General features: G+C 46.2%; 1 protein-coding gene across 19 annotated transcripts in view; it reads left to right on the top strand.

Moving 5' to 3' along the window:
• Positions 1-26,621, top strand: part of LOC118509274 (probable serine/threonine-protein kinase DDB_G0282963) — a 227,729-nt gene that overhangs the window by 130,445 nt on the left and 70,663 nt on the right. For all 19 annotated transcript variants that reach the window (XM_036049634.1, XM_036049630.1, XM_036049642.1 and 16 more), the window contains one exon: positions 14,696-14,848. In XM_036049634.1, coding sequence (XP_035905527.1) covers positions 14,696-14,848 — 153 coding nt within the window. The remainder of the gene's footprint in view (positions 1-14,695; positions 14,849-26,621) is intronic.

A 26,621-nucleotide genomic window follows, 5' to 3' on the forward strand; every position in this document is an offset into this window, starting at 1 on the left:
TGCCGCTACTCCCGCAGGCAATACTGGGGGGGGGGGGGGGGGACCGGGAAAACTCTTCGCAAACGGTGCCGGTTCGGTCTAAATACACACTGCCGACAAAGAAGCGCCATCCGTGCTCGCATGCCTAGGGCCCGTTTCCCTGACGCTCAAGAAGTTGCCGGTTTGTCAAGAAACGGCGGAGACCCGAAGCAAAAGGGCAAGAACAAAAAAAAGACGGAGATGAAGTAAATCAAAGCAGGGAAACTTTGCAGAAAGATTGCTATCCGTAGTTTGAAGCCTTCGTTTTTCCCGAGGCCCACTTCCCGTTAGGACCCGCTTGAAAGCTCACCCTTTCCTTGACACCCTCTCGCGTGTCCCCGTCTTTTGGGGGAGAGCATTAGTTCGGGAGGCATCCCTTTAGTTTTCATGTTTTCCCTCAATTAAATTTGCATGCTGTGTGCGCGCGCGTTCGAGCTGCGTTTTGTCTATCGTGTGCTTTTTTTTTATTTTCTTTCGTTGCTTGCTACCTTTTGGCCGCCAGGCAAAAACTGGAGGTCCTGCATACCCGGAACTGGTTTACCGGTGAAGTTAGTGGGGCCAAACCCTTAACTTTTCTCCGCCGGTGCAGAAAACGGTTGACGCATGGGTGCTGGTTTTGGCAAATGGTGGTGTCCCTTTTTTGAAGTACACACCCTGCGGGCTGTATGGTGTTGAGTGTGTGTGTGTGTGAGTGGATTTGACAGGAATGGTTCTGGGTTGTGTCAGGCTTGTTGCCCAAGATATGAGATAGGTCGTAATATCTTTGAACCCGTGGACCGTTCCTGTCGGTCCCGCCGGGCCCTGGGCGGACGACTAACTTTTTGGTCTATAACTGTTTTCTTTTTTAAGGTTCCCTAACGCTTTCTACACGGTTTTATCGTACCTAGAAGGTGTGATGGGATTTTTGCAAGTTTTCCCTTTCAAAATTCAATTTGACAGGGAATCCGAAACATGAAAGAAAGGTGTCGCTTACGTTTCACTCTTCAGCAAGATTTGGCTTTGTTTGCATGCTAATGGAGTTGCTCAAGAAAGTGGGATTTCTTGTGTGGTGTTTTTGTGTGCTATCGAGTTTTGGGCTACTTTTTAAAAAGTATAAAATGTGTTTATTCAGTTGCATAATATAACTCATCAAAAAAGATGTAACACCTCTTCACAAATCCGAGGACTTTGACAGTCCTGATATAATCACATCCGTAGCCGTGCCCTAGATACTGGACAGCACCGAAACATGTCATCGAAGAATTTTTATTGGACGAAAGGGCCTTCTAATCTAGATGGTTTGCCTAGCGGTTTTTGTTTTTTTTTTGCTATGCCCACTATTGCCTTGTCCATCGAGGTGTAGTGATTTTTGCAAGCCCTTTAAGCTAAAATTCCAACCTCATGATGTGCAAGAAAAATGAACCCATCGATCTAGGCTGCTGGCATGTAAACTGCCGTTGTCCTATTTCACTTTTTCCCATAATACACTCCTTGGGGCAGAAAAGTCGGGCAGGCAGGCAGGCAGGCGGCGCGAAGCAAACATCCCTACGATGACGGCTTCTTTGCTTTAACCACGACAACAATTTGTGCAGCGGTCGGCAGGAGGGAATGTACGAACGCATGCCAGACGTTTACGTTGCGCAACCGGGTACCGGGTTAAACACAAGAAGTGCACATAATGGCAAATGTGCTGCTCCTAATGCTGCTGCCGGCGGGCGCTGCTGTTGTTTTGTGCCGTAAGCACACGATCTTTGCCACGGAATCAATCTTTGGAACGCGCACGAGCTTCGAACCTTCCGATGTGGTTGGGAGGGTTTTGTTTTTTGTTGTACTTCTCGAGTCGCAATGGTTTTTTTCCCCTACGTGTCTCGTGTGTGTGTGTGTCGTTGGTGCTGCACGTCGGCTAAAGAAAGTGAAACTGATTTTCGATAACATTGTTCATTTGCGCGCCAACCATTACCATTACCCGGGGCAGGGAAGGAGGTGTGTATCGGTGGAGTTGGCTGACGGTTTGGTCTAAGGCGCCGTTACCACCTAGACTCGGGCAACACTCGATTTACCTTAGACGATAGTATTGAGGCCGGCGTCGACGAACAGAGGGGATGGTCTTCGGGAGATCTTGGTGTAGATCCTGCATCGTGAACCAGATGAACTAGCAAGACTGGACGAGGCGCAGTCGTATCTAGGTGAGCGGAGGAGGTGGCGGAAAATGCCACAGCATCGTGGCGGTCGAGAGTAACATGTTGATTAAGAGTTAATTTAAGATCTCTTTACTTCTTCACATTTCCTTTAATGCGCCGTATGGCTTGTCCGTGGTCGATTTTTTCTGGTTGCGTTTTCCCCTTTTCTTGCGGGTGCAGGAGTTTTCCGCCTATCTTCAAGTTGCTTGTGAAATAAACTTCTGCTATGCCGAAGGGCTGAGAGCTGATCATAGATTTGTTTTTTTTGCTCCCTCTGTGTTTGCCTATGCACACTGGATAATGTGCTTGCACAAAGATAGTTACGGGCATTTGGTTTATGCCTGTCGGTTTTTGTCGCCGCGTTTTATATTATGCAAATATGGTTTGTACCCTCGCTATCGAAGCTGCCCCCTCGATTGACAGTAGATTAATCTGTGGTGTTTCATTTTTAATACAAAACACACACAAAAAAATCCCTACGTTCTATTATACTCATTACCATGCCGCGCAAACGCCCGATGCTCGCGGCCCGGTGAGTAATGCGTAAACATTTATCCCAGTTATCCGGCCCGCTGGCAACAACTTTGCAATGAGGTCGTGTTCCGTACGACCGTAACGTGAGGATTGGGACTTTCGCTTTGCAAACAAGTAAACGAGGATGACCTTCGACGTCTGCCCACGAGATAGCGCAAGACAGCTTGTCCCAGCCACGGTAACGACAGCATCCCTTGGATGGCCGGAAGGAGAGTGAGGTGCGTGCGCCGGACGGGGGTTTGACAGCGAAAAAAGAGCCACTTTTGTGATTCGACAAATCGCCAACCCGGGCATCATTGCTAACCGGGCATCCGTATTCGTCAAATTTCATTCTCAAATCAATCAAACAATGGTTTTCTAATTGTGTAGTTATGACAAGGAACACCGCGGGATTGGCACACCTCTCTGTTCCTGGGGGCGTCTCTAGTTACCTTGTACGACTAGTGACGGCTCGACCCCCGGGGGTAGGTAGCAACCGAAACAGTACATACAACCCGATTCGAAGGACGGGCGACGGTTGAAATATCGAAGCAAGATAAATCTTTACGCTCCACGATGCAGATTGTTGTGTGTGTCTGCGGAGTTCTGCACAGACCCAAGGGTGACAACACCCGCAAGCGGTACCTTCTGGAGGAAGACCATCCTCATGGATCGCATGTGGCGCAATTGCGTGTCGGCGTAATAACATTTAACCCGCGCGAGGGTACGCTGGACGCAAAACTGGACAAATTCGTTTCTTTCCCAAATAAAGCGAAACAGTGGGTCGGACAGATCCTCGATCACTGATACGGGGATACCTCGTGGGAATCGTCACAAGTTGCTGGTGGAGGTGACGAGAGAGGGAGCGGTGGGAGATGTTTGTGTGTATGCCTGCTTGGGGCCCCCGAGAGTCATCAGTAGTACCCTTGGACTCCCACGCACAAAAACCCCAATGTCCATCACTCGTACGAAGGCGCCGATAGCAAGACGTTATTTGGACTACGGGGCTATTGGAGCGGGCGAAACGATGTTCCGTTCGTTTCATGTGTCGTTTGGTTGGTTCTTTCATACATTTATGGCCATTATTATTATTTCATTTTTGGCACGTGTAATTATTGCCAGCAGCCTCTCGTAAAATTCATATCTCGACTGTCAGTCGCTGTGGTTGTGGCAGCGTAGCAAAATCAAAGCGTTCCCTCAACCCTCGGAACGTTGGTGGCCTACGCGCACGAGAAAAATCACATCCCGGGCAAACCGCCCAGAAACGGCAGCCAACTTCTTCTGTGTGTGACTGTTGGTGATGCTATTAGCAATAAAGAGGCAAAAAAAGCGTCTGCAGAACAAAGGAAGGTCTCCGGGACTGGGGCATGGGGATGGCCTTCTGCTCCTGGTGTTTGTTATTGTTTGGTGCATACTATCTGGAGATTCGTCCACGGGGAAGACAAGAGGGAAAAACTACGCGACCCCCGCATCGAATGGTGTCGTTCAGCGATCTCATCTCATCATTTTATTTTACCCTGGCGTAGAGTTGTGCATCCACAGATTGGTGACCGTGGATGGATCTCTTCTTGGTGGTAGAATTGGCGAATTGCACACAGTGCGACTTTTGTGGGTCAGGGTGATGAAGAGTTTCTGTAGACGGAGGGAAGGGGTACGAAATTGCCATCTTTATAGATCAGTTTCTGTTTGCACTTTGTTTGCTGAATAAATACGATCGTAAAAATAAAGATTAACATAAACCTCGATCGTATCGAATGTTTGAGCTGGCTGCTCTCGATATCTTCTATCGTACCCATGGATGACGATTTCGGTTGATTTAGACACAAGTTTTTTTGCGATTTAATTTAATTTAATAATATGTTTGTTAAAACATTTCAACAAAATATTAAAAGAATCTCAAGTCTTATCTCACGCTTGTGCTCTTTGCTGGAGGAAGTTGCAAATATCAGTTCCTTTCCAGCATCCGTCGGAAACGATGGTCGATGAAAAAGGGAACGAGTGACTTCTTCCTGTCGCTTCCTCTCTCTCTCTGTCTCTTTATGGCAACTATTCAAATCTGCCCAAAATTTTGCCCTTCCCCCTCCTAACCTGATAAGCATAACTCGGGACCGACCGAGTGGTCCAGTGGGTCAGCCTGGTTTTTGCGCTCCAACAATACTCTACCGGCCCGAACTGAACACATCCCATAATGAAGGCATAAAATTCCCGCCATTCAGATCAGTGCCAGCTGTTGGCTGCGATCTGATGGCAAAATAATGCCCCGAAGGGTACGCTCGAGGTTTGGCTGCTTCGTTTTGTCGATGACATGATTCGGGTGCACGCCGCACTGCCGGGTGAACTTCCCGCATGGGAGAGTTCGTGGTGGGCCACTCCATCGGCCGTCGCCGGAAATGATCCATCGCGGAAAATGATTGCTATCGGGCGGTGATAAACTATCGTCGATGGATGATATTACTTTCGGGCGGGAAGGGGTGGCAGCTTCTTCCCGAAGCGTCGTGCCAGAAGGGCTTATCAACAAACGATCGGGCTGTAGGAAGAATACAAAGCTGGCCAATCGACCAAGTGCCTTGAGGGCTCGGGGTTTTTATGCTGATCGTTTCGTTCGTCTTCTGCTCTCGCTCTGTCGCCGACCTCCGGTTTTGCGATTACAGCGACAAGGTTCCTGTGCGTTTGTTTTTTGTTGCTTGCTTGGTTTTACATATATTTTTGCTCGACGAAATTTTGGGAACGGTAGCTGTCAGAGGTTGGGCCGGAATCGAAATCGGATTCACAATGAAGGGCTTTTGTCGCTTCAGCAGTTTTTAGCCGTCCAATTTAAGCTGTTTACTTATTCCCTTCCAACAGTTGGCATGAATCAAAGCGAAAGAGGACGCCTCAAACCGCTGACAACTGTGAGAGAAGTTTGAAGATTTACAATGGGTACCTTTTTTTCAATAAGTATTATCAACGCACTGAAGCACGGGCCCGGGTACTCTAATAATCGGGTTAAACGATTCGCTGCCTGGGATTCAACCGTTGCTTTTTGGTCGAAACCTTGGTAAATTTATTGCTTGACCTGCCACCATCAAGCCGCAAGGTGAAGAGATTATCGAGAACGAGGGCGAAATGTACGAGCCATGCATAAAATAATCCCATCCGTTAAGGTATGTCTCCTTACAGTATCGAGCTACCTCTTTCAGCGGGCCGTTAAATTATTTGAGAACAAATTTTACAACTTTTTGCTCTCTACCAGGTTGGTGGGTAGGTTGTTCTCTCTACCAAATAAATCCAGCTATTTTGGAACATTTTATTTCCCGTTAATTGGTAAGGTGTTCACAACGTTCACGGAGAGGTGTTTGTGTCTTTAGATGAGATATAGGGTTGTCCCCTTGAAGGAACCGGCTAGCAGCGATGTATTTAATCGCCATTACTCAGCGCATAAATGGGTCTTGTTGCTGATGACAACCTCCTCCATCAGCACCACGAATCTCTGTAGTAACAGAGAGCAGAAGAAAAAAAAACAGCACAAGACGCGCACACGGAGGATGATTTTCATTCATGCTCGAGAGAGCCACCGCACAGAAGCGATGTTAAAATGTAAATTTTCTATGCGTGGCTTCGTGTTTTTGTTCCTTCACCACCGTCCATTGATCGTTTCCTCGCTGGACGCACTGTTTGCCTCCGTGCGTTTAGCTGTGATAAAGGAATAAGCGGAGATAGTTTGTTTTTGTTCTCCGGCGCGTCTTTTTTGGTATAATTTTTAAAACTGGTTTTCTACGTTGACCACCATCCCTTTTGGCTCGTTGTACGTTGACCACCCCGAAACACTCTAGCGGGCTCTTCCGTTTGAGTGTCCGGTTTTTTTTGTTTTGGTAGACTTCTTTCTCATCCCGTGCAGCATAAGCATATCGATTGATTTTGGATGCTTCGGAAGCCATCCCAATTATGGGTCCACTTGAGGTGAGCCTTACGGCAACAACAGAGCCGTGGGGTGGAGAAAAGCGATGGAGTGTGAATAGTAAAGAAACAACCACAGCCTCGCCACCATCGTACAGGATGTGGGAAGGAAACAAAGCGACAACAAAAAAAGGCGACAACATCGATGTAGGGTCATTTCGTTACGCTGCTACTGTGCCATCCATGTTACGCGCGTCGCGCACAGCATACGTCCGAGGTACGATGATGATCGCATCATTATGCTGCCGCTGCTGCAGGGGGTGTGTTCGCGTGTGTTCGTCCGATGTGTCTCCGACGATCATAATGTCTGGGACGATGCTCCAGGGCGCCGCGGTTCGGGTGCACAAGGAGGTTTGGTATGCAAAAATGATGTGTTAATTGGGAGTGAAAGGTGAGCTTAATATGAGCGGGCCCAGGCTCCAATCGTTCACGGCGAGGTGTCGAAGTCGTTTGTTTAAATGGAATACATTTAAATATAATTTGGATTTCGACTCATTATTTACGGGATAAATTGGTGAAAGAGAACTGAAGTCATTGTTGGGGTTTGATGATGACATCAGTCAGCTTTTTTTTTTTGTATGCGATTTGACGTTTGAGGGAAGCAACTCGATAAAAATTTTAATGCTGGATTAATTGACAGAAGTCGGTTAAAACTGTCAGTTTTCTAACAGAAGTCATCATAATATCCCCAATATTCTGTTGCTGTGCCTCAGTTTTCCCAACGCAAACCCTGAAAATGGAGGCTAAGTAAACATAATTTAAACCCCATTTATTACCCGTTCGCCACTCCCGGTTCTGCAGTTACTGGATGTGTCCACCGCGGTACGAAACGTTGATGCTTGGTGCATCAGTGCGACGAAGACCAGACGAAAAGTGCACTGGCGCTTTTCGCAACAACGTTGTTGTTGTTCCCATATCACCCGTACGGCATCTTTCGTTCCGTTGCTTCGCTCGCTTCATGATTCATCCGTTCCATGTTGCGCGGTTGCATGAAACCGTCGGCTAAGTGGTGCAACTGCACATGACGCACCCGTTGCACTCCCCATCGCAACTTTCGTCCCAGGGAGCCATGTAATTTGGCGACGTGCGATTATTAATTTATAATTTATTATCTTAATGATTGGGTACGAAAAAAAGAAACGGTTGAAGGTGTGGCGCAGGATGTCCTCTCTCTGTGTTGAGTTCCCAGGTTGAGTTGCCGTTGAGCGGTGCGTTTGCTACTGAAGTAAGAAGTGCATGCAAAGATATGCATGCAGAGAAGATCGTTAAACCCCCGACATTCCCAACATGAATCAAATGGGCCGGAGAATCTGATGCATTATTAATTATTTAAATCGAACCACACCGAACGACATTAACGACTGATAAATCAATCGAAATGCTAATCGATACCCAATGCATGCTCCGTTTAACAGTATGTCAATATTTATCTTTGCATCGTCCCACACGCGCCCCCTCCCCTCATCTTGTATCTCCCCTTGACTGACGAGCTAAGTGTTCTCGTAAATTATTCTGAATCCTTTCGGTTGTACTCTCGATGGCGTAGCCTTCTGCCGGGCGAAGCCGGAGCTGATACGCGGTTGAGCTGTAATTCCGCCCGTTGCAAGGCGCCCTTTTGCACCAAGTGGTTTGCTGCGTTAGGTAAAATAAGGTGATCATAATTGCTTGCGAGAGCACAAGCCACAATCCGATCGACATCTCGTGGACAAACGTGGCGCGCCGAGTGCCAGTGCAGAGCCTTAATTAATTTTCATAATTTACGATGAGAAATCTATTAATTAATTTTAAATTGCTAAATCACTAGCTTCGGCCAGTGTAGCTGGGTTGTGGAAAAGTAAACGTCGGAGGAAAAAAAAGGGTAAAAAATTGGAACGATCTTTCGCATCGACGATGCTCGTGCGTGGCCGTTTGTCACGAACCCGCCCAAGACGATCTCGTGCGCGTCGGAGTTTCTTTCTAGCGTTTGATCGGTGCACACTGCCGCAGTTACCGCTGGGTTGTTAAGTGTGTGAATTTGAGATTTTTTTTCTTCTGCTCTTTACGTTCCCCGCTTCTAACAAGCGCCCACCGTTGCGCTACATAAAGGGACAGATGGGAGAGATAGTGTTAAGAAAGAAGGGGCCCCCACTAAGGCCGTACTGTCGTACCGAAAACCGTATTCACCGTATCGACACGTAATCGTTGAAGTGGGTTTTTTTTTCGTTGGCCTCCCCCCCCGTCGTCATCCCCGGTCTACTACCACCCACTCGCGATCGTGCTGATCCGTCTCCGACAATATCTAGATCATCCAGCCCTGGCCGAAGGCTTCGAATCGATCGAAGCGAAAGAGTTGATACTTTCTCACGCTTTAATATGCTCACGGTGTGGATATTATGTGGCAGCTGGGGGTAGCTAAAGGGCGCTAGAAGTAAGGTTGCTTGGGAAGGGCGTGAAGACTGTCCATTAGCCTACCATCGTTTGTAGAGTTGGCTGTACGAGAACTCGCCGACTTAATGCCTGTATAAACGCTGTACTTCATTGATAGATAGCTCCCCTGGCGTTGCTTCGATAAACGTAGATAGATAGCGTTAGCGTGTCTGCACGAACGACAATTCCCTCGAAAATGGTGCGGAAGTTGGGGATATGAGCTCCACCGTTAAGGCACACCCGTGTAACATAAATATATCAATTTGGAAATGCTTGTTTTTATCGAATCCCCCCCCCTCCCCCAGACTCATCCAGTTTCCAGACTCTTTGCCACCTTTGCCGCTGGTATACAGAGGAAAGGAACCACAAACTGGGCATTTCCTTTCCAACTTTTGCGGTAGCGAGCGTATTTAGTGAGCAGCAGCAGGTCATAATGGTGGAGTCGTTGGTGCAAAAAAAGGGCCAACTCATATTTGCCATTCAAATGAGAGGAAGCAGGGCCAGTTATTATAAGCAGCGGATCTATCCAACGAGAAAACTGCACACCACACGCACCAAGATAGAGGACAGGAAGCTGGGAAGTTTTCGTCCGTCTCCAAATGCTTACCAACTCCTCCATTTTCCCCATTTGAATACGGATGACTTATGGATTGTTGTTGTTGCGTGAGTGAGAGCACGGTTTTGCTGTTCGGTGAGGCACCAGAGGTTTAGTTTCCTCCTTTTCGCTACCTTAAAAACTCCGCCAGCAAGATGTTTATTGATTTCCTCCGAAGCCGAGCGACAACTTCCTGAAGACACGCGCGAGATTGTACACTGGTAGCTCCATACCCCTTTTTTCGAACCATCGTCAATGTTTTACTTCCACTGATGACGCTTTTTCGGAGAGCTGCGTCTGTATGCTTTATTCGAAATCTTTTAATATCGTGTATCCATTTAGCGTGGGTCCCCCATTTTCCGGTCCGGTTCGAGGTATCCAGGAGAAGTTTATTTTTTCGTCGGAAGTTTGATCGTGTACGATCATCGGTGTCGGAGGGTTGAACGTCTATCCCGAGCTCTAAACGAAACCGAGGCACGGGATTTGAATCGCGTGGCTGTCTGGAGCCGCATGGTCAGCCGGAAACCCACTCACCCGCTCTATTGGGTGAGATGTTTTGGGGCCGCCTGAACAACAAACCCTAGCAAAGGAAACAAATGTCTCGAAGGAGAAAGATTGATGGGTCAAACGTTGTGTGGTACGATTAGGTGGAGGGTCTATCGCTCTCGCTCTTTCTCTATCGCTCTCCCTGTGTTCTGTTTGATAAATTTAACGAAAGCAAACAACAACAAAAACAACAACAGACTGTCTGTGTGTGTGTGTCTGAGCGAGCAGTGGCAGAAATATCAAAATAGAGCATGCATGTTGTAGTTTCTATGCTGCCAGTTCCGGTCCGGACGATGGGTTGGGCTAGTTAGTTAGAGTTTGTTTGAAATTTGGAATGACTGGTTTGATGAAATTCGTACAAGCGAACGGAGGCTACTACTACCGGTCCTGCCTTCAGTTTTAACTCCCCATAGCTCGATGAAGAATGGCGAAGATCCATTAGGGTATCGGAAAGCCGACAATCGTACTAGTTCGGATGAGTGTTGCTCCCCAGCTGTGGGGAAGAGTTCAAGGTAAGGGAGGATATTTCTTCCTCTTAATCTACGTGCCTCGGACCACAACTACCCACTGGACTTGTGAGCAGACACTGGCTCACACACACGAGCCACATTCCCGGAAATGGAGGAGCAGTCGTATCCTTCCGGTGTGCTGCGGTATACCCTATAGCGAAATTCAATGTGGCCCAGCCCGGGGAAATGGTGTGGAAAATGATTGGACACAGTTGTACAAGCGAGCGCTTAGGCAGGGCACTCACAATCCATGTTTGTGGAATATGGGAGCTAGCTGGAAATAGACCGGGGAGACGCGGAGCCTAGCGACGGAGAGGTTTTGAATAATTTGGGTCAAATCATTCGGAAACGATTGATAGTGGGTTACGGTGGCTATGGCGGAGGATGTTGTTTGTGCATTACTCTGATTGATGCCTCCAACACGCTGTGGCGTTCAATTATGTGTTGCCAATCATTAAATTATTGTACATCAATGGGTTGCATTTTGTTGGTGCATCGTGGTTAGCCCTTTTGCGGGCAAAGAATTCTACCGCTTCCGTTCTGAATAATAATGTGGGGAAATTAATTTTAATGTTTAGTGCGTCATCGGAACCCTAAAATCAATTGCAATTCTGTGGGCAGTGTATGCTGTATAATTCATGTTTTCTCTATAATCGTGGTCAATATCTATAGAATTACGATAGGATGCATGAACGATAGGTGAATGAAACTCCAATATTTTTCCCGGGATGTACAGATATGGGAAAAACAATTGCATTGTGAAGAAAGTCTGATCTGCACCGTCACGAATCCTTCCCGTGGGAGTGAACATGATTTCCACTCCGAGTTTGCTGTCAATTAGCGACATTCGTTTGCAGATCACGAACAAAAGTTTTTTCAGTGCACTCTGGTTTTTGCTGGTCGTATCTGCCTGCCTATACTAGTCATTTATCGCTTCTACAACATCCGCCGGAATGATGATTTACGTTTTTCATACTCATCTGTCATAGCACGATTCAATCTCTCTGTGTCAGTTTTGATGCTGATCTTTGGGGAGATGCATGTACACGACTGGACGATTTGTTCGCGAGGAAAAAACTAAGAGCTTTCCAGAGTATACGGACATACCGTTTCACGTTTCTCATACAATGTTTCCATTCTCTGGATGGAAAACCTTGCTCTTTTCTGACACATAAAATGAGTCATTTTCGAAAATCGGAACTCACTTTTTCTCTGGCTAAAACAATATCGGAAAAGAAAATTGTTTCAAGCTAAGTGTGTATGATCTCACCGCAATAACTTCTACCCTGCTTTTCGCAGTTGAGCCGGCTTAACTGTAGCGCCACAGCCAACAAGTACGGCTGCATCGGCTTGCTATTATTGCACCTCTCCACAGTTATCAATTAATCGATGGAAGATTTATGATCCTTCCTTTCCCTGTTCGCTCGTTTGTAACGCGGCTTGCGTTTTGTGAGGAAGGCGCAGCAGTAGAAATCGAACAACACGCGGTTGCGGTTGCGTCTGTCGTCTGCACTGGGTCACACAACCCACTACGATCCGGGCGCTCCGATAGGACGCCGGTGCATGCCCCTTTTGCATGGGTTTGGTCTCGCGCGATTTTACCGGCCTGACATTCAATCTTTTGCCATTTCAAATTGATTTCCCTTTATCTATATCGGTTTTATTGCTTCGCTGATGCTGTTCTCCTTGAGCTGTGTCCGCTAAGTCCGCACCCATTCGGGGAAAGAAAGTTGAGATGAATAATAATTTCTTCACTTTCCGTTCCTTTCCTGGTCCGTGGTATAAGATTGAGTTTGAATATTATCCATTCGAGGGCTTTTCTGTCGCTTTTCGAATGCTTTGTCGATTTTGTTTGTTTAATACACTCCGGAAGGGAGCTTTATTATTTATGAAACCGTTTGCGGATTCAAACTTACTCATATCAATATTATATGGAGAAAAGAACAGTGAGGAATGATTTAGAATCGTATAGCTTGCAATGTATTCCAGCTTTCAGCATTGCTTCAGAGCTGAACAAAGCAAAATTGAAAGTTTTTCGAGATCTCTGCACTTCGTGGGTCACCGCCATAAAAATGGCCATTTCAAGATGAGTGACCTCCTTACCGTCGTCTGAGATGGGAGGTTTGTGATACTGCTGCGGTAAAGCTGTCGGTAGACGCAGATTATAGATTGACCTGAGAACTTTAATGTCGATGCAGCGTACCGATGGCAGCGCTATATGCATTGTACGGGTTTTGTCCGATATAGCGAGAAAGGGAAATGACTCACGGACAAATCATTTTCCTTGCGGCCACTAGGGAGTTGAGGGATGTCGCCGTAGTGGACGTTTGTTGAACGAAACGAAGCACGAGGGTTTACGACTTTTTATGACAATGAAATTGTTTTCGAAGCTGACCTTTTCCGTGCGGATATGCAATCAATCAGAGGGAGCGATTTTTATTGCTCGATCTCCCGGTGGATTCTGTGACTCTTTCTAGATGTGGGTTGAAGAGTTTCAAACTCGTAGAAGAATAGGCAATATATTTGATTTTAGTATTGCCTTTTTGATTTTGCTTCAGAGTATCCGATGTGTTGATTCATTAAACCATATCAAGCCGAATCGTGCATCTGACAGCTGTCTCGTACACTTAAACATTGGTAAAAAGGTTGTTCCGGGAGATGCCCCCACACCTCAGTGCGAGCGCGTCCAACAGCAACATGCAACAATCTCACATCTCACGTCGAGGCAATAATTTCACGGTGCTCTTAATCTCCTATTGAATCAGCAAGCGCATTATGCAATTACCAATCAGCTGCGATCGATATGGAAGCATATCCATCGATCCATCAGCATTAGCAGCCGAGCAGTGGAGCTGGTGGTGGGTGATCGACGAAAACATTCCATCACAACCCCCGAGCCGCGCTCGCTAGCGTAATTGTGCAGTTTTGTCCGATTTTTCTTCACACTCTCACTTTTTTTCTGCTGGCTGGCTGGCTCGCTGGTTTGCCCACCAGCACGCCAAAAAGCAAAGCAAGCAAAGAAGGAGGTTAGGGAAGCGAATGGACCGGTACGATGGGAACGGTTTGCGTTTGCTGCTGTGGATTCGTACGATTTTCCACAATTTCACGCAATGCCCACGGAAGCGAACGAAGTGCAGAAGCGTGCCTGGGTTTCGGGGTGATTTTGTTTCATTTTCTGATTAACTCGATTAAAATTATTGCCATTATTCAATTTGTACGCCGTTGGAGCAGTTTATCTCGCGTTTTCGGTGTTTCTCTGGTCTTCCAAGTTTGTGGGCGAACCTGATTCCCCCCGGTTTGGAGTTGGGATGGGCGACGCAATCACAAACAAATATCCACACGGACGGATTCTCTTTCCGGTGAAGGAGAGATTTGGTCGTTTTTGAGATTTTCTCTCCAAAATTGCTTGACATCCCTTAAGCTCTGCAGACGAGATGCATTTTTCTTGCCGCATTACGATTTCAACATGTCCGGTGAGCTTAACGCCTCACTCAACACTCGGAACAGTTCTTCAAGATTTTAAACGATTTTCAACACCTTCCGTCTGACAAATACCCCCATATTCCATCTTGCCGAACCCTTCTTACCCTCAGAATCCGACCCCGCTGCCCGACGATTGAAAGAACAAACTTTGACTGATCAGGAAAAACCTGTTTCTCTAAACCAGCTCTCCCGGCGTACGTTTTACGCTGCAGCTTCCACCGTCTGCTCGTGCTGCACCGAAGACCGGTGAGCATCGTGAGCTTGTCATGTCTCGTTACTGAAGCTATGGTATTGCTGGAATGTGCCGTGATTAAGTACATTGCAGCAGCAACATCTTCATAGTGCCATGGTCGCTTTGATGGGTGTAATTTAATGGACCATATGTCTTGAACCCCTTCGTACGCCGGTTGGCCGGAACATGCTGCCTGTCAGAAGACAGTTTCATTCCGTCTCTTCCTTCTTTCTGCCGTGTTTCGTACGTGTACTAATTGTTGTTTCTTTTTTCGTTTCCTTCTTTCCCTTACTTCTAGATCGCACCAGAGGATGGTTTGCCAACGGTTGTGTGTAGTTCCTGTCGTGATCAACTCGAATCCTGTCATCGGTTCCGCCGGGTGGCCCACAGGACGCAGAAATCGCTGCAGAACTACCTCAGCTACACAGCAGCGCTCGAAGGAAGTGATGAGGTAAGTACATTACGCAATTATCAATAGAATTACGAGAGCGAGAGAGAGATAAAAGGAGATTCCAAATCTCAGATACTTGCTGTAGAACAATAACAATCTCCTACAAGCCGCTCTTACAACTCTTGTGTTAAAAGATTCGTTTCAAAGTAAACAAAATGAAGTAAACACACGCTCTGCAGCAAACGTTTCTTCAAAAAGCTTTTGTTTAGTTACCGATACCCCCGATTGCTAGAAATTTGAAGGGTTTCTTTGGTTTGATGTTTTACTTCAGAGTTCTTGGAAGGACTGCGTCTTTTTATCGTACGGTACCTCCCATACCCATTGGCATACCGTCAATGACTAGAGCAAATCACCACACTGTTGTCAGTTCTAGCCAATTTGCCATTATTTATCATAGAAGTGTTAGCAATTGATGGCGTCTTCCTTTCCGAAACAGAGCCCTCTGCAACAACGTTCTATTGACCCTCTGGTGAGCCGCCTTCTTGGCAGCAGCCTATCAGACTGCCGATTATCGACTAAACTCAATCAGAAGTAAATTGCGTTCGCGTGTTCCAAATGGTTCAACATTATGCTAAGGATCTAGGACATTGTCGAAAGCAGCTCATGAGTGTTAGTGGTACAATAGCGAGAAGAGGGCAAAGGCTGTGGCAGAGGGTGACCATTTTGATAATGCCAGCAACTTACGGTGCCCTAATTTCGTGAAGATGTATATTGCTAGATCGACGTGAATCAAGATGCCAAGCTCTGACCTCCTTCGAATGGTGTGTGTGTGTGTTTATTTTTACATCGATCGATCGATGTCCTTTGATTGATTGATGATGTGATGTTACACTGCAGGTGTCCCAAATTGGTCCTGCGTTACGCGATGTGATAAAATTCGTTCCCTATCTTGTGTTGCAAGCATCGATAGGATTCGAGCGCAGGGGTAGCGCAATACCAGTATCAAGCCGTTGATTCCTACAAGATATTGTTTATTTACCATAAATCAATACCTTAAGCTGTATACATTCGTATTGCTTTGTATGTGCGATACTTCCTCGTTGCACTGAGCTGCACCACTGTCATGGAGACTTTAGAAACCTTTCTGTGTGTGTGTGCCGAGTTTCGATGAATATTTTGTCCGGCGCCAAGCGCAAATTGCATTATCAAACTCGGCAAATCTCAAACAAAGAACGTGTTGCGAAACATTCGCACATGCTTTACAACGGTTGGGCACGCTGGCAAAATGTTGGCCGGGCGCAATGAACGTTAGAACGTAAATAAATAAATAAATAACTATGATTGCTGTGGCTGTAGGCGAGCAAGCGGATGATGGACCCCGGAGGTCGAACCCAGAAGATAGTGCATACCCTCTGCCCCGTTCGCTGCATTGGTCTGGAGCTAGGCGAACGTGGCGCAAGAGAACGAAACGTAAGGCGTGATGTATAAATACAAACAACATGTAAATATGCGTCATTTGAATATCATACTTTCATCCATCTTTCCTTGTCCCGGCATTTCTTGACGCGCCGAGTGAAACGGACCCATCGGTCTGTGCAACATTCAATTTTCTGTCCGCGTTTTTAGCGGCTAGCTGACTTTCAACCCTGCTAGATGCACATCGGTCGTCGGTTGCTCTGAGGCGCGTTGCAGCGCAAGTTTCTTTGTCTCTTTCGGGTGCGATGATTTGTTTCTTGCACCTTTCTTAAGGAGGTTTCATTCGGGCGAAAGATAGTTGTGATCTTCAGCGACCGAGCTGTGTCGGCCTGGACTATCATAAAACACATCCCATATCAAGCCTCCGTAAAAGACTCCCGCCGTGGTGGGAAGGTATGATGGGCGACACTTCTTCAAATATTGAGCAACATTGACGTGTGTTTATGCGAGATATGTGGCTTGGTTCAATGTTCGGCTTTACGCTGCGTCCTGGTTGGGCCTTGGACGAGACGGTTTAACTCCTAGGAGTTGCAGTGGAGGCCTTGGTTCTAGAATGTGTTGCAGCACTGGAAACCGCAGAAAACTATGGAATCGTTATTTTCCCATTTTCTCCGCATCTTCTACACTGCAGTATTCCTGCTCAAGGCACACACGTATGAGTGCTTGGTGAATGCACTTTGCATTGCAAACGATGCATGCACATACGGTGAATTTATTGTGCAAATGTTTACCATCGCTTTACGGGGACGCCATATTTCTTCAGCATCGTTTGGTGGACCGTGAGCGGAAAGCGTTTAGCAGATGGAAGTTTGCTGTGACACAAAGAAATCATATTTTGTTTTATCAATCTTCCAATGCAATTATAAGGAGCGGAGAAGAGGATATTGCTGAGGATATTGAGTGGGAGTAGTTTCACAACCCCGACATCAATATTACTAGCATTTAGCCTTTCAAGAAATAATTCAATAGCGATTTTCTAATATCAAATTTGAAATCTATCTATTTCTCCCCACGTAAAACATGTAACACGTATTGAGAAACAATTAAGCTAAACATTTCAACATCACCTCGCTTTCCATCGATCGGAACATTTATCAAAAAATGTTCTCAATTTTCGGAGACCCAGCCATTGCTGCTGCTATCACCATGGAAGATGAATGGTTTAAATTGTGGATGACATAAACGCTGTAAGGCTTCATCCGCAGCCAAAAAAAACATGCAGCAACAACAACAAATTTCAAAAACAGCAGTAAGCTCTCCTACTCAGCCGGAGGGATCTACGTGTTCCGCGTTAAGTATGGCCGCCCGTGCACCACAAATCCGTCCGCTAGATCCATCGTTCATTTCGTGTTACATTTCGCATTTTGCTAGCGCAGACCATCTGGGAGCGTAATCATCGTGGGGAGTGGGTGTGACATTCCACGGAATATTTTCCAAATCAATAAAGACACAATCATCGGACCGGCGGTACCACCGGTGGAGCGAAACCGAGCTGCAGCATCGTGAGTGTGAGGAAAACAAAAAATGGCACATCATTAATCATAATTCAATGTTTTGATGTTCCTTTAAGGGTGAGAGTGGGTGGTCAACGGATAGAATCCCCTCGATCTCCCGGTGTTGCAAAGCAACAACAACGAAAAAATGGCGCTGGTAAGGAGGACGGATCTCGTTCGTGTTTACGGATTCGATCCGCATCGAAAAACGAGTTCTCCTTCACCGAGATGTCTCCAATCGACTGGAAACGGTTTTTATCGAGGTTCAATTCTATTTTTTGCAATGTTTATTATTTCCTCTCCAATAGCTTGTGAGCTAGACAACTGTCATCTTACTGACAGCATTAAAGGGACGCCGGTTACCCTTGGATAGGAACCGAGGACTATGGGACACGACGTTTTGTATCGCTATGAAGCGTGCGATTTGGTTGATTCTGTCGATATCCTCTCAAAAATAATTTGGATCTTCAAAATAGAGAATGGGCTAGATGTTATCATGATCTCACAAAAGGATACAAATACATATCTAAGAAAATTTTCAAACATAAATATCAATGTTATTCTATTTGTTTGTATTTGTTTGCCCTTTTGTTCAATTGATATCTTTTCCCTGTATCAATCAACCTCACAGGTACTCATTATTTACGTACCTTATTCTCTATGAAACGGCGCGCCTCTCTACATCTAATTTCAATCCTAGCATGCACTCTCTGCCGTCAGATACAATAGCGCCACCATCAGAAAGCAATGGCCGGTCATTGCTATAGGATTGAGCCTAAACCCTCCGTGACCCGGGAAAAGGAACCGGGAATGCCCGAGAGTCTCGTCGATTTGCATATTAATTGAAAATTCACTCACTTCGCCAACTGTCCCGTTGTTCCTGGTACACTAGGAAGCACCCGGCTTGATAATGGAGGTGTGTGTGTGTGTCTTACCCCTGGTCGGCTACATGCTAGGGCCAACAGATCGATTTTAAAAGCCTATCCAATCACGTCAGGTTTACTTTTAACTACTCTCGTTGTTCGATCAGACAAATTAACTGGATTCTTTTTTGTTTTGTTGCAATTCACATTAGCTTACAATTTGTTTCTGTTTTAACGACGATTTGGGATGTCAAAAGATGACCTTCGTGTGTTGCTGTAGTGGCGCTGCTAGTTTTCTGGCAGATGGCTGTCGACGATATATATTGAATGCTTTTATCAATTAAAAAGTATCACCTTGAAGGAAACTTTCGTTCCATGGAAAGCTATTTTGATCGATTTTCATTATCGCTTAACGGGGCACGTTCATCCCTCGGATCATCCTACCTTCACACGCACACATTTAACACCTTTTCCGCAGGTGCCAGATGTTGGTGATTGGGGCTCGATTTGAATATAATAAACTGTGCACGGACGGCATTACCTCACAATATCTTGTCCCGATCGAGAGTCGGTCTCTCGGTAACATTATTTACGGTCTGTCTCGATCGAACGTCCCCGAGATATGGTAGTATCCTCGGCTATCATCATCAGCTGCCCGGAACATGACCAAGCATAAAAAACCACCAAGAAACTACCTCACGGACGCGATCCAACGTAAGCAAAGGTGAGGTGAAGAAAAAGAAACCCTTGCTGGAAAATCGAGTAGTGTGAGTGAAACACACGCACACACACACATTAAAGAAGGGCACAAGCACGGAAAACGGCTAAATTTTGGAGTTCACCCGTCAGAGCCGACGAGATGATGGTGAAACCGTTTCAGTTTGCTGGTCCTTCCTTTGCCCGGTTTCTCGTTTCGAGCACCGTTTCGAAATTCGACCGAAAGCTAGTCAACGCCGGCGACCGCATCGAGGCAAAATAGGTTGCCCCTATTCGCCGGGTAATGATGGCGGCTGACGCCGGTACAAAACTGTACCGAAAGAGGCGAGAAAAAAAAGGGTTTCGCTATGCGTTCGGTCATCAAATTTAATTAAAATTACATCCAAACCGTTGCCGACCCCCCTCCAAATGGCGGGTGGTTTTGTGTTATCAGAGCGAGCGACAGAGAGGGATCGAGAGACAGAGCGAGCAAATGGGCTCTGTGTGTGGGAGTAAAGAGGCAGATTCGAATCTTTAAAAGGGAACAATAGGGACATAAAAAATGGTATGGACCCTTAACTCACCTTTTCGGAGTAGGTGTGCTGTACATTCAAATTTTTGCGTACCACTCTGATGTCTATCCAATCGCGGCTGTACTTGTAAGTTCGCTTGGAACCCCTTTTTTGTTTCGTTCCATCCCCAGTTAATGCTTTTCTTAGCGTTTGCTGCTTGTCACGGAGTTGTTTTTTTGCTCCTCCGCTTGGTAAAGCTGTTGACACGCGTTGACTTGGACGAGAGGAAAAAAGGGTGCGAGAACTTGTCACGTTTTAATTTTTAATGTTATTAGCTTTGCGATCGGTTAATTTCGCTAGATGGCGATAAGAGCGCGGGTTTGGATGGTTTGCGAGTTGCGTAAAGGCTCACCAAATATCGTGCAGAATAACTTACTCACCATCGGGTGATAACCCTGAACAGTGAAGAGCACTCGAAGACACTGTGATAGAAGTGGCACGATTTTTGCCTACTTTCAACTACTTCGAACGATCTGCCGATTAAGTTCCGCCGTGGTGGATCCGCCCGGCCTTAATTAATTGCTCTCGATTCATTAGGCGCTCTCTCACTATCGTATCGGCCGTCACGTTGTCCGGGGCGATCAAGTCTCTCAAGGGGTTTTCAGATGGGGGAGGATGAAAAAAAAAGTTGTTAAAAACCCACCTTGATCATAACCGTACGATCTGCCTCCTTCCGAAATGCGTTCATCAAAGATAAATATGACTTGTCACGAGCGCTCTAGCGGGACCATCGATCGTTTCGGGTCTGCGGTGGCGTTTGGTGCTATTTTAAAATCGATCTTTCCAAACGGTATCCATTTTGCGACAATCTTGACGATGCACGGGATGACGACGATGATGATCCTCCCTCACGCGAGCGTGGTATGATTTACGTGCCGGTGTCTTGATCTAGATTCGAGCGCAGGGGCCAGCCAGTTATTAAGAAGCGCTATGTGCAAGTCGTCGTACCAACGTCAGGACTCGTGTCCCAGTGTCGCGTGGTCAAAAATAAATTACTTTAACGCGTTTCGAATCGTACCGTTTTCCTTTGGCGTTGGGGATATATGACAGAGTTTTTGCTTAAGTAGATATTCCGATCTTCGCTTCCCTTCATTACGCGACACGATCACCAAAGGGCGCATACGATCTAGTGCACCGTATCGTAAGAGGTGTAATTTTTCATACAGAACCATCCTCTCGCGACTGCCACGTTTCGGATCCGCCGACCCTAACATCACGTTAATGATGCAGATCGTGCCGGTTTTTCCAATTGCTGGAGCGCGGGAGGTCACAATTTTGAAATTATGCTTTATTTGCCCCGTCTCACTTACATCCTCCACAGGACGTCGAGTTAATTTCTCACAAAAAAAAATTCGTATCACACAAATCGCCATTCAAAATCTGGTCAAGAAAAAAACCTACACTGAACGGGAAGTGGAAAGAACGTGATTGAGGTGGTGGAAATACGATTTCTATTAACAATCAATCACTGGTTTGATCCACATAGGCCACGGTACACGCGTTACCGAATGGCGATTTATCATGTTTCTCTCCGGTTTCGGCTGGTGCTGCGAAGAAAAACGGACTGAAGCTTCCCATCCTCCTCCTTAGGCTGAAATAAGATTATAGAAGAGTTGGATGAGCTCTGTCAAATGATGTGGCTTCGGCCAGGATTGCCCCGCGGTTTATAAACTCTTTTAAACGCCCACAATGTGGATGCCGTGTGTGTGTTAGTGTCTCGGGATGGCGAGGAATCCATCATCGGAATATGAAATGTGAACTCGTTTTTTTTTGCTGCTTCCTTCTTGAGAAAGAATAACTTTTCCTGTACACATTCGGTGTGTAAACCATTTACCGATCGGTTTGCTCGCCGGGACGGTTTATTTGATTAGCTCTGGGAGCCGGATCTGGCGGATGGGACGCGAAGATGTGAGGGCTTTAGACCGATGACTCCCACATTTTGTTTGATCCGTACGGTGCGGGAAGTTCGATGAATCGATGAAAACGCTGGGCGGGAAAGTCGGGACGTGCGGCGGATTTGCTGCAGCTTGGTGTTGTGGATGCTGGGAAAAGTAGCGCGGGAAAAAAAGACAATCGCGCAAGGAAAATCGGCTAAAGATGAACGGTAATTGCAGGCAATTTATTGTACGAGCTAAGCTTTTGCCAACACACATGGCGTTGAGTTTCATGAATGTGGATCAATGTGGTACGCAATGTTAGGATGATTATCTTTGGAAGATTTTCTAGCGAATATATCATTCCCTTTTATTTTTGCCTCCAAGTATGATCTTGGAAGTATGATATGGTCTCTTATCTTTTTTTCAATGATTTTTGACTTTAAATTGCCTTGAATACTAGCCTGAATATCCGTGACTTGGATTATCCGCAGTTGAATAACCGTATGAATTGCGTATGCAGATTCATATACGGTCAAGGTTTTAATAACGCACGAAGTGGTTTATGGGTCGTGATTGAGGGTGTAATACAACTTGTTTTAATATCAAAAAACTTGTAAAGGATATCTCAATGCTGTATGTTGCGAATATTGATGAAATATTTTTATTATCATCATGGATGTCCATATTTAACTTCAATGTACAGATTTAAAACACCGTTCGGAGGAACATTTGTAGATAAGTTGAGTTTCCTATCAAGGAATCAATCCCGCCTGGACATACATTGGGACATTAATTGAATACAGTTTGCAATACTCTAGCAGATAATCCTCTACGAGCGAGTCTGCGGCTCGTAGATTTCTAAATATTCTGGACTCTGAAACTGCTCTCAGAAACAGCATCAGGATTTAACATGCTTACCTTCCCCATCTATGCAGTCTATCTTGCATCGCCTGGTTGCTTCATGATGATGGCGTTCTCGCTATTCCTGTGTCATCTTCCATTACCCAAAGCAAGCAGCTCCTTAGTTGGGTTCAATTTAGCTGAAGTTCTAAATCGAGTGTAACTTCATAACGGCAGGGTGCACTTTAGTGCTCTTTCGTGCTCCCTAATAATCTGCGCTAGAGAACGACTCCCCTCAGCCAGCCCGGCTAAAGCCACCCCCAGCACAGCTTTCAGTGCGCCCACACTAGCAACCACAACCGTTCCAACCAACCAACCAAACATACACACCAAGAACTCTATACGCGTTTATCACAATTTATTGGCACTCTAATTGGCACTAATTCATATGTTTTTATCGCTTCAGTCATTTTTAAGCTGACGCCGACCTCTTTTCACACAGTCGGCCCGGAACGTGGTTGCCCGCCGATATCTTGCCGGACGCACCGTCCCAGTGGCGGTTTGCCACTCGCGATGCAGTCGCGTTGTGAGGAAGTGGAAAAGCTATGGTGCAATGCATCTGGCGGTATCCGGGGTACTATCGACCATCGAACCCCTGCCCCTACACTCCCGCGACGATTTGACGCGAGGTTTTCCCATAAGCGCAATTACAGAGAAACAACCACAACGGGGGCTATAGAACGACGCGCGTACAAGTCCGCTAAGTAGTACCACCCTGTGCCGCTGATGACGCTGCAGTTTGTCCCTGCGTAGGCGGTCTCCGATGGCGACGATTGTACGCAAAATGTCGCCACCAATGGCATCGCACTCCGGTTGGGCATCGGACCAAGAGAGGATTCGTTGCTCGTTACGAACGCTCCAGCAGCAGCAGCAGCAGTTTTACTTCGTTGCTCTGCCAGTTTTTGCCAGCGGTGAGGGATTTAATTTAATCTTTGCTTCCTTTCGATATCAAACTCGGGGCATCGATGGTTTGGCACCAGTCGGTGAGGCAAGCAATGGTATGCTCCGCTTTTTATGCGTCCAAGCGATAAAGAGACGAAACTGGTTGTGTCCATGGCGAGTGTACGGATTTATGGAAATGGAAACAACGGCAAACAACTACAATTCCTCGCACAAAAGACATACCAGATATCGTACGGTGCACACAAGAACACTAGGAAACGCACCCGAGCCCGTAAAGATACTGGCGCACTTTCGCGTACAGAGGTCGAACTGCAACTTTAGCTCGCCCCCTCTGTCTGGCTTATCGGGACCGTCGAGATCTAGGACGATTTTTCACGGCAATCCAATCACGACGACGACGGCGACGTTTTACTGCGACCCGAGTCGTTTGCTGGTGATTACAACGGCGATGGGAAGCCGGAGTGAGGAGTACCCAGCGGAGGAGTTATATTTGCATGATCATCCCGCCGCCGGTATGGCAATAGTGGGTTATTTCGGGGGGAGCGATTCACCTGGACCCTCCGGCCTTCTGTATCGCCCACTGTCTTTACTTCACAACATTGCGATCGTGCGCCAGCGTTTTGAGCGATAAATTAAACATATTTGCATATAAACAAGAAATCACTTCTTTCGATCCCTTTAGGGGATTGTTTGGTGTGTGATGGGTGGCGCGGGAAGAGGTAAATGGAGCAAGGAATTTGGGGTGGTGGCAGCATGCTATCAGAGATGCTCGGAAATGTTTCATTTACGGTGAGTCATGATCAGCATCATGATTGGCGAGACATAGGATGACACAGTGTTGGTGAAGCTTCTGTAAGCGGAACTGGCACGGTGCGCTGATGTAAATAGAGTCATTTTTAAATATTATCTCTTTTGATTTGATTCTCTCAGTAGATATGACTTTTGTAGAGAATTTAATTCAAAAAATCGCTTAAAAACTTTTTGAAATATTTTATCGTTGAAAGATTCGAACAGACTAGGACTTGCCCTGCAGAATCGGATAACGAATCCCGTTCGGACAGACTCCCCAAACATACTCAGCTAAGGGTGTAAACAAGTTAAGGAGGCCATAAAAAGGCAGACCAAGACCATATTATGGTGTAAGAGATTAAGGAGCAAGACTACAACATGTAGTAATTGAAATCAATTCTTAACCGCGGATTTCTATTAAAGAGGTCAATCGTGATCTTTAAGATACTCAGCTTACATGAAGATTTTGAATTGCTTCTATCGTATGAATTCCGTAGAATTTGGAATGGCAAGCGATTAAAATCAGGCATAAAGCTATTGTACACAACGTTGAAGGTGCTACAGACAATTGGAGTTTTCTGACAATTTCTGACGCTACAACCTCAATTTCAGAATTTCTAGACTCAAGCAGTTAGAAAGCCAGATCAGGGCTTAAAAGATTTCGCATCTCATCAATAATAACTCGGACGGTATTTTGTAAATACCGGCATTTTTCAATTACTCTGCCCAAATCAATGCAAATCTGTTCTGCATCAGGCTGCATTGCAACAAAGTGTTGCCTGGTATGCGTTCAGCTATTGATAGACATCTAGAGCATATCAATCGTTGGCAGACGTAACGGTTCGATAGCAGCATCATGAAACCCAACGGTTAGCCGTATGGTTTGAGTGACTATCAAAACCGATTAGAGAGCGTTTGAGCTCTCCCAATGCCAAAACACCCATTCTACAACGAACCTGACACACAACCCACCCATTGCACAATTCAGTGCAATGTGCATCTGTGCAAGAGGAAAAGCTATTTTCATTTCACACGACCAAATTAGCTTATCGATAACAGCATTCGAATCCTTGAAACCTTGAAGCGCAAAGTCGTAGCAAAAATCAATCGACTACATTCGTGTGTGTGTGTGTGTGGAACCGCTACCTGCTATCTTCTGTTCGGATGATAAATCGATGTCACATTCTTCACTTGCAGTTTGCAGCTCGCAAACGCCTGAAGATGATTGCAGTTTCTCTGCCACACCAGGTTCAGTTTTCTGCTTTATTGGGCGAAGGCAATACGGTACGAAGGAATTGATAGGGCACGAGCGTGCTATTTTTAACCTTACCTTCCAATACAAGCCTACCGACCTACGGATGTCTCGTTCACATAAGATACTTGGTATTAGCAATCGTACCGGATGACTATTTTTCTGTACCGAGTTCACTTTATCTTTGGCGCGTTTTTTTGTTGCTGCTCGTCCTATTGCTGTCAGATACAATCATCATCATCATCATCAGCAACGGCAGCTTCTTTATCAACTCTATCGTGACCGTTTCTACGATGATGACGCAGTACGGCTAATGGTTTTTCTACCGGCGCAACTGCAGCGAATAGCGCCGCAACGCTTTATGTGTGCATCGCTGCAAATGCGACACAATGTGTACAGCTGCAGACCGACCGACCGAACGGAGCAGAAATTGAGAAATGTTCTGTAATATTTGGCCTCGCTCGTCCGCTCCACCCCCTCCCCCCCCCCCCCCCCCTCAATCAGCCGTCACCCAACGGTGTCCCGGTGTACCGCTTCGATAGTAGTTTCCCAACCGTTTTTCTTTCGGAATTGCTTTTAACGGCTTCTGAGCCGTGCACTCGCTGGTTGCGAATTTCGTGCGCACGTACTCGGCCTCAGTGTGTGTGTGTGTGGGGAGAGGGAGGTTGCACGGTCAATTGTAGAGCGACTGGGGCAATCAAAGCATCATCGTTTCGATCATCGGACCCGATGCATTCGAACCGATCCAATTGTGGAAGTATGACCTCGTGTTCCCGGGGAGGGAGCCGCGCTGTTGTTTGATAAGCGAATAAATTCTTTCCTGAGTGCAGCGCCGCTTCAGTGCACCGATCCGTCGTGTTCGACTTGCTTGACGCAGTGACCCAGATATGGGACAGTTTTTGTTAGTTTTTAATTGCATCTCGGGACACGAGTTCGTCAATTGAAGCATGGCGGGATTTGCGATTTTCTGTCGTTTGCTGTAATTTCATCTTGGTTGGTCGTCTGGAAAATT

This window comes from Anopheles stephensi, chromosome 3 (genome assembly GCF_013141755.1).
Source record: "Anopheles stephensi strain Indian chromosome 3, UCI_ANSTEP_V1.0, whole genome shotgun sequence".
NCBI classification, from domain to species: Eukaryota; Metazoa; Arthropoda; class Insecta; order Diptera; family Culicidae; genus Anopheles; species Anopheles stephensi.